Consider the following 13,000-nt stretch of genomic DNA (forward strand, 5'->3'; position numbering starts at 1 on the left):
TCATGCGGCACTTCCGCAGGACTGCACCTGGGCAACACAAAATAACCGCCCATTTCAGCTATTTCGCTTGAGCTCGTGGCTCCTCAAAGAAGACAAAGCAAGCAGACGGAGCAGTGAAAGCACGTTGTGCCCGAGCACGGACCCGTGGGACGTTCGCCAGGCCGGGGCAAAGCGGTGGCGCTTACGGCTCCGGTGTACACGGGCCTGTTGCAGTCCTGCTTTCAAAGCACCCACCGCTGCCCTGAGCGCTCCGAAAGACGTTAGTTCATTCAAACCAAATCACCCAGTAGCAGACCATCTGTATTTCCTCTCGAGCAACCACTGGCTGCCAAGAAAATGTACCCGTAAACAAAATGTTCCTCATCCTGTGTCTGCAGCCCCCTTCATCGCTCCAAACGCGATGTCTCAAGAGATGGTTGGTGTCATCACCACAAACATCAGGCGAAACGCGTTAGAGCTGCATGTAAACACACCAATCAATGCCAGAGAATAACAAAAGAAACCAGAAATACACATAATGCTCAGCTGGAGTCTGCTCAGATACCACAGGAATGTGTTGAAACTCCATTTAGTTTATCTAAATAAATCTGGGACAGAAGATCAGCTCCGTTAACCCCCCAAAACCTCGAGCAGAAATGCAAAATAAAACACATTAGAAAAAAGCACCTACACTTGAAATCTTTGCTTTAATTGACCTATAGCTGTCACAGATCACACTCTTTTCTCCCTGCACGTTCAAGTTTGCTGTATTTGGGTTCTGATGTACCAACGGCACCTCCGACTCTCCCAAGCCTGAGGAGCTCCCAAGGTTCTTGATTCCTTTTGGCTGGGGGTTTTCCAGCACTTCTCAGGAGCTCTGTGACTCTTCTGAGTGGCACTCCAGGGTTCAAGCCAAAGGGTCTTCATGACAACGTGGACAAGGCCAGTGTCCTGCTGGGTGAGGCTGTGAAAACGCAGCTGCAGCCGGGGGGTGGACTGCATGATCGTTTGAGGTCCCTTCCAGCCCCGACATTCTGTGATTGGGGACTGATGAACACACGAGCACGCGATGCGCTACTGATCACACCTTCCAGTAGCTGCTTTTCGCTCTGGACAGCACGAGAGCCCCAGATCTGGGTAAAACTGCACCAAACGTGTACTCGTTTCTGCCTGTTTCTGCAATAGCTGCAGCCACCTTCCGATCAGCGCCTATCAGTCAAGATTAACCGTCACTACAGCTTATCTCTAAGCTGGCCTCATATACAGCTATATATAGCCACGCACATCAGGAGCGGTCACTGCACAGGACGGTGACGGGCCTGGAGTCGGGCCGGTCCACCCGCGGCCTCGGGGCCGGGCGGCACCGGCGGCTCCGCACCCGCGCTCCCCGACCCGCGGCTCTGCACCCGCGCTCCCCGACCCGCGGCTCCGCACCCGCGGCTCTGCACCCGCGGCTCTGCACCCGCGCTCCCCGACCCGCGGCTCTGCACCCGCGCTCCCCGACCCGCGGCTCTGCCCGGCAGCCATCGCTCTGCCCTGGAACGACACCGAAGCGGATGCAGCTGCAGCTCCATTTGATAAGTGATTTCATCCATCAGTTGTTTACTTAAAATACAGAGCGCAAAATGGGATGTATAGAAATGTATTCATCAAACTTTTATTTGCCCATAAATTCCGTATATGAAACCTCATTAACCAGTCAGTCCAGAATTGCAAAAATGTTATATTTCAAAACCAATCCTGCAAGGCTCTGGATCAGCTTTGGTAAAAGGGCTATGCTGAAGCAAAAGAGAAGTTTTAAAGGCCCAGGTTGATATATGGATTCTGGTGCACGGGCTGCTCTGGGACAGCAGGACGCAGCGTGCCCCCGCAGCCGCGCTGGAACAGCAGCGAACAACGCTCTGCAAACAAGTGCTGATTATTTACAGGACTTGCATGGATAAAAATACAACCGCAATAATGGCAATCAATAGAGAATATAAAAGGAGCATAATCTCCATCAGACAATAGAGGAGAAATATTTTGCGTGCAGTAAGCAACACACATCATCATTGGATTAGACGCAGTAGGAAACGCTTTACTGTCCAGGGCTTTGTGTGGCGTTTATTGCACCGACCCCAAGAACAGCCGAGGTTCAGCTTCAAATCCTCCCCGAGCTGCGCTTTTCCCAAGGCGTTTGCTGTCAAACACGAACGAGACAAGTCTGAGAATACCCGGTGCTATGGCGGGTGGAGCCGCGCCAACACCTGCCTGATAACCCCCCGCGTCCCCTCGGAGATGGAGCGACTGGAAATGCCCCAACAGACCAGGACAGCAAAAAAGCCCCTTTCTCAGTACATAGAAAACGTGCATTTAACGCAGTTGTGTAAGCAGTTTACACGTTTGGAGGACTGGCACGGCACACGCGGAGCAGCGCGGTCCTGAGAACCGCCCAGCAGCGATGCGGCTCAGCTCGCCACAAACCCACAACACCCACCACACCAGCGCAGACAAACCCCCAGCGCCGGCAGGTCCCCCGTCTGTCCGGCCCTCCCTGCTCCGCGCCCCAGTGCTGCTCCTGCAGCGCTCCCGCTGGCTGCACGGCCTTGGAGCCGCCTGCCCCATTAACTCGGCACTCCAGTCCGTGGCATCTTGCTTTGGTTCAACGCTCAGATTCTTTCACTACAGCATTATTTAACGCTGCTGCATTATTTACAGCAACCGCAATATTTGGAATATGATTTGTACAAAGGACAATTTACAAAAAGTTATATTGCACTATGTACTGTTTCTGCTCTCTGAAGAAGCAGATATTTAATTCCCAGAACAGTAAATCCCTTAATCTGAGCAAACCCAGATATCGAGCTGGAATCTAAAATGTAATAAGTAGAAGATAACAATATTTTCACCTTTCTAGCTCTGATTAATAAAACGCCATCCCAAATGCATAGTTCAAATCCTGTAATTGAATAGCACGGCAAAACGTTAGGCTGGATGAAGTACGTGGACGAGCGCGTCTATCACAGCAGAGGAGCTGGGCACGCGCCGGGCAGACACTCACCAGCGCAGCGCGATCTTGATGGGCGTGGTGAGGCAGGAGGTGAAGAGGTCGGCGGGCAGGTCGGGGATCATGGGCAGCAGCTCGCTGGCCTCGCAGGCCGCCAGCTGGATGCAGTTCTTCATGGAGGGCGGCAGCGGCATCTGCGCCAGCGGGTGGTTCGGGTTGATCGCGGCCACCTGCGGAGAGCAGGGCAGTTACTCGCCCTGGGGCTCGGGCACGGTCACCCCCACGTCACTTCGACAACAACGGAGAGCTTCAAAGTTCAACAGAACTTGCAGAAACGCCGAACTCTGGCAGCACCAGCCATAGCTTTACCTCACCTATGACTAACAATACTCCGGTTTTAATCAATGCTTTAGTAAAACAGTTTGAGGTCCCTACACGTATTCCTCTGGACGGAAAAAACAAAGTAATTTCTGCTCTAAACAGCGAGTGTTACACTGAAAACCAGCTCTAAAGTGAGGTCTTTGTAGCACAAGATCTAGAGCTGTTCTAACGAGACACCATTTGCCAAGGCTCAATTAGTTTATATTTAATGGGGTATTATCCCCTCTTTCAAATCCTCAGAACCAAGAGAGATGTCAGTGCAGACACTGTGCTGCTGTTACCAGTTCTAGTAACCTGGGTTTAGCAGTTTCATGTTCTTTCCAAGCCACAGACTTTGGGAATTTCTCATCTTCACCAGGTGTGGCATGACCACTGCTCAGGAGAGGAATCAGGGACTCATCTCCATGTCCCAAGCTATCGGACTGGTTTACTGCAGTGGAACATGCACCTGCCAAAGAGTCACCACAAAAGCATCTCCAAAAATGGAATTTAGAATGAAAGGCACTAGAGCCAGGGATGCTGTTAATATCTGCTTGAAGGTTCTATTTGTGACAGCCTGATGAATTCATATTCCTTCCTTGAAGCTGTTGGCTTGTTTGGGCTCTGGGAGGGGGGGACTGTTGTTGTTATTGTTCTATACATAACCAGATCCTAGACTTTTGCATCTAAAATAAATATGTCTAGTTCACCTCAGCAGAAAAGACCATTAGGGCCCAAATTGATTCTATTAACGTTACCATTTAATTAGCTCTTCTATTAAAAATTATTCCAAGTTTAATAGGATAGCAAACTGAACCAGAAAGACTGGGGTGGCAAAATCATCTGCAGACTGATTTGCGTTCCCACACCGCTCCAAGCGCGGCGCGGCGAGCCCCCGCGCACCCTGCGCCCACCTCCAGCTCCTGCTCCCGCTGCAGCGCAAACTGCTTGAACGACTTGACGATCAGGCCGGCGTTGGAGCAGTCGTACACGAAGATGGACGGGCTGCCCATCCAGGTCTGCAGGTCGTAGATGGACAGAGGAATATACTGAGTGTAGTTCTAGAAGGAAACAAAAGCACTCGGGTTACAAAGAGGCAGAGGAGCAGCAGAACTTGAAATAGACACGACAAAACTCCCATTCTGAAATCACTAAATAAAGCCTCGATGGAACACTGGGCATATTAATCCAGCCAAACATCAACATCTACTCACAACGAGGACTACGAACCCAGTTCCAACACAAATGACAAGTAGATTCTATCGGGCACTCTTTGAAATTGTGAACTCTGGTATGTCCTGACAAGCCCAACCAGCACTTAGCGGTCCAATTTAATCTCAAATTTCTGCAAGGCTGATGAAGGATGTAAACCAGCTGTTTTTAATTTAACATCAAACACCTTAAACTGAAAACTCCATCAATAAATCAAGACTGATAATTAAGACTGTGTAGCTCATCAGCAGCTGCCTCATCTTACTTTAACGAGATGCTCCATAATTTTATTAGAGTCTTTAACTTCTGCGCAACTTCCAGAATTATCCAATAAAAATCAAACCCAACCAAGCCCGCCTTCAGCAAAGTAAAGAACCAACAGCTCGGTTTCTGTACATATCGAGTATTTTTTCCTTGTCTTCCACCTTAACCCCCCTAAATAATTTGAGGCAAGAGACTCCTAAAATACAAGGAGGATCAAAGCTGAGACATTTAAAATGAGCTGTGAAGGGCAACCCCCTGAACTCGGGCAGAGCTGAACACGTGAACTAAAGCCGATTTCTGCCCTGGGCACCCAGAGAGGCCCCAGCAAACAGCAGGAGCCGAGCTCCAGCACCGCCCGGCAGCTCCGGCACCACTGAGAGACTCACATAACCAACGGCGCTTCATGGGCACGCGTTGTTTTAACGTTATAATGCATACTGCTACGGTTAAGATTGGATTATAGCTCTGATTAATACTGTGGTATTTCAAACCCAAGAATTTAATGTTCCAACTTTACTGTGGGGTGACATATAACTTACAAAGTTTGCTAATGATATGTAAATGAGATAGTCTGGAGAGAAAAGGAGTGTTAAATGATGGTTTGGAGCTGCCCATGCAGCCGTGCCGGGGCTGGGGCACCGCGGGTTCTCAGCACTCACTGCGACTGGGGGCACAGCGGGCTCTGCTCCGGCAGCGCAGCCCCCAGCGTCCCTCAGCCAGCGTCCCTCAGCCCGTGTCCCTCTGCCCGCGTCCCTCTGCCCGCGTCCCTCTGCCCGCGTCCCTCTGCCCGCGTCCCTCTGCCCGTGTCCCTCTGCCCGCGTCCCTCTGCCCGCGCCGGCGGGAGCGCCAGGACACACAGCGACACCAGAGACAGACCAGAGCCGACTGCACAGCCCGGGCCTTCATCAACTCAAAAATATTAAAAAAAACACCAACAAAAAGCCCTATTCAGATTTTACAGAGAAGTTGCCTGAAATGTCAGAATAAAACATCTCTGCAGTCAGGGGTTTTTGATTTTTACCTTTCTGAAACCACTGCTGGGATTTTGGTAGCAAGTGAAACTAGAAAAAGAACATTGCTTCTTATTTATTAATACAACAGCACGCACAATAAATACACAAAAAGCACATTACTGCACCTTCAACATCTGGCAGAATGGCCACCCCCACGGCCACCACACAGCCACCCCCGTGGCCACCTCACGGCCATCTCCATGGCCACCCCATGGCCACCTCACGGCCATCTCCATGGCCACCCCATGGCCACCTCACGGCCACCTCCACGGCCACCCCCATGGCCACCCCATGGCCACCTCCATGGCCACCCCCATGGCCACCCCACGGCCACCCCATGGCCACCACACGGCCACCTCCATGGCCACCCCCATGGCCACCCCACGGCCACCCCATGGCCACCACACGGCCACCTCCATGGCCACCCCATGGCCACCCCCACAGCCACCCCCATGGCCACCTCACGGCCACCTCCATGGCCACCTCACGGCCACCTCCATGGCTACCCCCATGGCCACCACACGGCCACCTCCATGGCCACCCCCATGGCCACCCCATGGCCACCTCACGGCCACCTCCATGGCCACCCCATGGCCACCCCCGCGCACGGCAGCTCTGCCCCCTGGGCTCCCACAGGCTGGCCCAGCAGAGCTCAGCTCAGGCTGAGTGAGACGTAAATCGCTTCCAAAGGACTTAACAGGAACACGATGGTGATGCACATCTTGTGTTTCATGTTCTCCTGTTAGCAGCAGAATTTGCTCCTGACAATGCACACATTTCAAGGCTTTTTGTACAACAGCGAGACAGAACAGACCCAGGAAAAGGACGTTTTCAACATAATTGCTCCTTCCAAAGCACGGTGTATTTTCTCTTTCCGTCTCCTACCAAAACCGAAGCAATGCCCACGGGTGTGCTCCACAGAGATGTCTCTGCGGCTGCAAAGCCTCCTCAGCAGGTTGCTGCGTTCAGCTGCCGCGCGGGATCGCTGAGCCGCATGGAAACCCCGGCCAGGCCACGGCAGGAACACGGCAGTCCACCCCCTGCCCCTTGCCGACTGATTCCATCAGCTACACCAGCAGATAGTTCTCCGAGAGCAGATAATGAAATGTAGCAGGAAGCATTCTCCTTCTATTTCCATTTTAAACATCAGTTCAGACAGAGCACCAACTGTGCAAGGGCTAAATTAAATTTAAAATACCAGCCCTTGAGAAATTAAGGGGAAGATATTAATGGTCTGATACTATGTGAACTTTCTCCAGCATAATTACAGTGTGCTCCTACAGCACTACATCTCCGGGCTGTCTCTGACCGCCTGGCACGCGGTGGAAGGTTTGTTAATAAATGACGTCCCCTCTGCCGTCGCCCATATCAGCCCTGTAACCGCTGCACACTGGCTTTATGGGAGAAAACATAAAAGGGAAAGGAAGAATGAGCATCTCCAGCCCAGGAACAAAGGCACAGGGAGACGCCTGCGCAGACCCTGGGCATTCACCGTTCCTGGACCACAACAGCCCCGCAGCTCTGCCAAACCTGCCCCACGGGTCCCACGGGACACGGGGAGGATGCTGAGCCCGGCCCCACGGGAACGCAGGACAATACAGATGCACCAGAATAAAGTGATGCCCTCTTGCACGTTCTCCCCCACCTTCTATCCTGCTCTTTCAAATTACCACTGAATGCTCATTCAATTATAGAAATAATACATGTGAAGTGTGAGAAAAGAAGCTCAATAAGCTCCCAAAATAAAACAGAAGCATATCTATGATAATGAATGCAAGTCCTATGTCACATGAATGTACTTTCAGCTACAAGCACAATGTCCCAGTTTCCTAAGACTCCATGTTAATTCAGTTACCTGTAAAAGAGACTAAACAGCTGAACTACAGGGAAAGCAAAGTACATGTGGGTCACACGGAATCCCTGGAAGGCTACACTGGGAATTCCTGGAAGGCTACACTGGGAATCCCTGGAAGGCTGCTGCATGTGATGGACACAGCTGTACAAAGTGTGGCTGAGCGCTATGGCCAAGCAGGGAACCAAACCGATTTTACACCAAATGCATTTTCAGCCTGAGAGTTCAGCTGTTCTCCAGCAAACATTTCAGGTGTACAGGCGGCAGTGCAGGGGCAGCCGCTCGGCACCGCTGCGCAGACGCACCTTGTTGAAGACCCAGATCTCGCCGTTCACCGTGGGCCTGGGGACGCCGTGCCCGTTGTAGTGGAACAGGACCCGCTCTTCCTTGGCGTTGCGGCGCAGGGACGTGCACAGCTTCTTAACCTCGTCCACCGTAGGGTCGAGGCTCTGCTTGTACCTGGCCTAGTAACATGAAACATAAGATATTCATTTCAAGCGTAAAAACAAATCTGTTTAAGATGCAGGCAGCTACTTCAGACAGAAGCATGTATATAAACTGGTTATGTTGGAAAAAGAAAACATTAAACATTTCCTGCCGAGCTGAATAAACAAAATACGCCTGCTGTGGTGTGTGGGCTGGCACACGGTACCGACGCGGGGCTGCCTGGACCCGGCCCGGCACACCCAGGATCACCAGCACCCCGAGTGCCTTAGGAAGGTCAAATACATTTTCAACGTTAGCCAGCCTCAAAAATAACCCTGCGCAACTCTCTAATCCTCCAATTCCTGCCCTGCACATCTCCAACTGAACAGAATTCCCTCGTGAAGACAGACGCTGTATAAATCAGATACTCCGTAAACCCCAAATCTCAGACTGAAATGCACTGAAGTGCCTTTTTTTGAAGCAAGGCCACATAACAACAAAAGGTCTTTCGACTGTCCTTTGACCGATAAAAGCCTGTTTATTCCTCTGCTCCAGAACTGCAGAGAGACTGGGAATCCAGAATCACAACGGCTTAAAAAAATTAGAGCCAATGTATTGAAACAAAGAACCCAGTTTAAGAGCAGGACAACTGTACACATCTCTCTACAAAAACCTGCTACTGAGAGCCTGTTCATAAACTCAATAAAAGTCTCAGAAGTTTGGGCTTTTCAGCTTTTCTTCTATGACAGCCAAAGATAAAGTCTTAAAATACTACAGCAAAAGAGGATGAAGCACTTCATTTAATATAAAAACGTTTTGCTTATCTGTGAAGCTTGAAAAATAGACACCACGCTGCTCGATTAACATGCAGCATCCCAAGCCAAGAGGCAAGACGGGTACAATGAATGGCATCGTTTACATGATCACAACCACAGAGCAAAGCAAGCGGAAGGAATAAAAACCATTAAGCAAGAACCGGTGACGTGCCAGACTCGTCGTGGTGGGAGCGAAGAGCAGAGGCGCCACGCAGCGCGGGTCCCGCCCTCCCGCTCCCTTCGGGTTCTTATCGAGGTGCTGATCTGCAAACGTGCTCCTTACATCACACTGCCTGCTGGCACCCTCACACACACCACAACCGGAGCGGCTGCGGCGTCCTCCGCTCCCTCCCTTCCAAAGGAGAGCGCAGTCATTGGAACGCTCCTCACGTCCCTGCAGCATAAACATTAAATACAGCTCACAATTAATGGAGGTGAATTCATACACTAAAACCAGAGCCTGTAGATCTAAAGATCCAAACTGTAAACTTCTTATTTGCGCACTGAGAACCACGAGGCTGAGAAGAATGGAAAGCAGAGGGAGCTGCAAATGAGCACAGCTGGAGTTCCCCTGCCAGCCCAGGCCCTGCACACGTGTTCACTGCACATCACCCACGCGCGGGCGACACCAAACAGGCACCCGAGGAACAAGCCGCACCAGGCGGTGGCTTCTCTTCTTTCCCCCAAACGGTACCGTCAAGACCCAGAACAGGGAAATAAAACAATTTGGGCTAATTACCAAGTGCATTAGCTAGATGGTTCTGCTCTGGTCATTAACGGGGATTCTCTGAAGATGTGATCTATCAAAACTGTATCACTTCCTTACTCGAGACAAGAGCAACACTCTGGCTCTATCTGGTTTGCTAACTTGAAAATATTCATTACAGTGAAGATGGATATTGAAGTTTAAATGCTAAACTAAGCCACAAGGAAGACACTCGCAAGCCTTGGGCCAAGCCTCTGTTTGGTTGCACCACACTCTGATGCTGTCCCACGCGAGACCGTTCGCACGGCGGGTCTGCAGAGAGTCCTTGGCCAGCGCTGCCTGGACGGAGAGCGGGTCGGTGCGATGGAGCTGCCCCTCCAATCGCCAGGGATTCACCCGCTCACCAACACAAAGACCAGGTATTTTTAAACAGGTCACACGGAGGCTGGGCGGTAACTACAGAAAAACGTCCATCAGATCTGAGCAGGCAGAGCTGCTTATCTCCTTCAAGAAGCCTGTCTAACATCAGGTCTTCCTTCACATCTTCAGACAAACGGACGCGAGGAGCACAGCGGTCAGATGCAAACACGCTGGAGCACATGGACCTCGCTGTGCGCTGACTCCGGCCTCACCGCGATGACAGAACACCAAACAAAACAGAGGAGTCCACCGTGTGAATGGATCTGATTGTCGGGAGATGACGGAAAGCAAAGCGAGAGAAGGCACGGTCACTGAACCATCCCCTTCAAACAGCGTTTCAGCTGTCACAATGTTTGTTGCTGTTGTTGCTCGTTGTTACATGCCCCTACATCTGCAGGGCAGGGAGACCAAGACAAGTTTTCCCATTTTGCATTTTCCCCTTTGGAATTCTACAATGTTTCTTTTGCAGGATCAATTAGTATTTGCTGTTGTTTTGAAAGAAAAACCCTACAGAAATAAAGGAAAAGTATGACTCACAGAGAGAGCAATAATTAGGTCATGTGTTCAATTAGTTTTCATGCTTAACTAGTTACTCTTTAGGAAATGTTCAACCTTTGATGTGCGGCAGGCAACTTACCAATTAATTAGGCAGAAGGAAGCAACGCAAGGAATGAAACCTCAGAGCCCAGAGATCGCTAATGAGGGAAACAACAGCATCAACAACAGAAAACACGCACTAAAAGGTAGAGGTTTAAATTATCTGTCTCAAGCATCTTGGCTGTACTTCCTTTGAAATGAAGAGAGAAGCACTGGGAAGCGCAGCAGAGGGAGGCAGCCGCCGCACGGGGGGAAACGCAGCGCTGCTGCCTTGAAGAGCGGCCAAAAACCTCCACCTACCCGGACCGGGGGAGACGTCTCCTCAGAGCCCGCGACTCGGTGGTGACGTGAGCTGCAACACGCAGCGTACGAGACTGGATTAGAGAAAAAAGGAAACTCCTTTATTGGAAAACCCGCATAGTCAAGCACAATGGGACATACACACTGTGGGAATCTCCATCTGGCACCAACAGCTTGGGAAAAAGGTAACAAATATATAGTGACAGCTCATCTAGCGACCACTGATGGGCGGCACACGCCAAGGAGCGGGCACAGCTAGCGGGGCTGGTAGCGGTTCCCGAGGCCGCCGCCGTCAAACACCGCCCTGGCCGCTCCTCCACCATCGCCACCCTCTGAACTCAGGGAGAAATGGCTACAACCACGTACGTCAAACGGGCTGCAAAGACCGAAAACATGCCGAGATGTGCCAGCCTAAGGCGCTCAGATGTGTGACGGCCTGTCTCTTGTTAAGTGACACTAATGCAGGTAAGGAAGCGTCCAAAAGAGAACTGCATGCGCAACTGTCACAGCTGCTCTGTGACAAGCGTCCACACGTCACCGCGCCGTCCTCGGGACTGGGGCTGCTGCGGATGCAGACTTTCTCAAAGGCCAAAACTGGCTTTCCAGCCACCCTTCCCAAAGGCTTTTGAAGAGTTTGTATAACCTCATCTTACAGATTCCCCCAGCCCTTGCCCTGGCTGGGATTTTCATCCCCCTCCATAGTTCTCCTTCACTCAGTTTAAAGAAAGAAACTGGACAAAGGCCACAGCTAACAAAAAAAAAAGAAAAAAAAAAATCTATCATTTCATGCAAATTTAATAAGTATATTCCATACCAGATCCTGAATTATGTAAACTGTACATCACTCAACCTACAGTTCTGCCTTGGGCTACACAGCCCCGTTCTCAAAGACACGTATGAGGAATGGAAACGACATTGTCCAGGGAGGGTAAAGCCAGGAATGAAATGTCCATTCCGGGCAAGGGAGAGGGGAGGAAGAAAACGCCCGGGACCTTCCAGGAACGACACCAGCAACCCCAGCGCAGCCCAGCTCCTGGGGCTCTGCACTGCACAGGGACCGTGCCCCACGGGGTAACTGGGGCTTTTCAGCACTGCACCCAGCAGCGGGGCAGTGTGTGCTGCCACCAGAGCCCTGTGGGGCTCTTCCCCCCCACAAAGGCCAGGCTTTGGCTCTTCGCCCCCACATAGGCCAGGCTTTGGCTCTTCGCCCCCACATAGGCCAGGCTTTGGCTCTTCGCCCCCACATAGGCCAGGCTTTGGCTCTTCCCCCTGACACAGGCCAGGCTTTGGCTCTTCCCCCCAACACAGGCCAGGCTTTGGCTCTTCCCCCCAACACAGGCCAGGCTTTGGCTCTTCCCCCCGACACAGGCCAGGCTTTGGCTCTTCCCCCCTACATAGGCCAGGCTTTACAGGTCCTGTGCTGGAACTCTCACTACCTTTCCCTCCTTTCATTCTCAGCTGCTTAACCTGCCCCTTTTATCCCTGTCACTGAGCCTGCTTTCTAGATTACCCTCAGCTTTAACCCCTTCCATGCCCACTGAAACTCAAACCCCGTGGTCCTCGGTAACCTCAGAGAAGAGCTGTCTGCTTTTTTCTTCCCACCTTTTCACTAGCACCTACATCATCTGTGCCCCAAACCACAACAACTCTTACTTGTTCAAAGTTCCTTCCAAAGACAGATAAAGCCTACAGCTTTGTCATCCCTGCCCTCTCCCCAGTACAATTTTCATTTGAGAACTGCAATGAAATGACTGGATATTGTTTAACTGCAGTATTGTGCAGATGAAACAGCGGCTGAGGTGGTTTTTACTCCCGCAGCACACAAATTTATGTAGCTACACAACAATAAAGCAAAGTCTTAAATTTAATCTGAACAAATACTTCGAGCAATGGCAAGCTGATAAATTATTTAGAAAGGGGCTCAATAAGAGCTGGAAGGAAATATTCATCAGCTGTACAGCCTGGGAGCTGCCAAAACAAAGAATTCCTATGCTTCCCGCTTTCAAGGCTTTTGCACCCGAACGGGCAGGTGTTGGAGCGCTGTCCCGCGGCTCCCAGCAGCCGAGGACT

At 51.2% G+C, this 13,000-nt stretch overlaps 1 protein-coding gene across 4 annotated transcripts in view; it reads right to left on the minus strand.

Moving 5' to 3' along the window:
• RPTOR (regulatory associated protein of MTOR complex 1) overlaps nucleotides 1-13,000 on the minus strand; it is a 92,498-nt gene that overhangs the window by 66,047 nt on the left and 13,451 nt on the right. For all 4 annotated transcript variants that reach the window (XM_065035124.1, XM_065035127.1, XM_065035125.1 and 1 more), the window contains exons 4-6: nucleotides 7,972-8,130; nucleotides 4,240-4,386; nucleotides 3,020-3,195 (exon numbers count right to left, since the gene is read on the minus strand). In XM_065035124.1, the coding sequence (XP_064891196.1) occupies nucleotides 3,020-3,195; nucleotides 4,240-4,386; nucleotides 7,972-8,130 (482 nt within the window). The remainder of the gene's footprint in view (nucleotides 1-3,019; nucleotides 3,196-4,239; nucleotides 4,387-7,971; nucleotides 8,131-13,000) is intronic.

Source organism: Columba livia, chromosome 18 (assembly GCF_036013475.1).
Source record: "Columba livia isolate bColLiv1 breed racing homer chromosome 18, bColLiv1.pat.W.v2, whole genome shotgun sequence".
Classification (NCBI taxonomy): Eukaryota; Metazoa; Chordata; class Aves; order Columbiformes; family Columbidae; genus Columba; species Columba livia.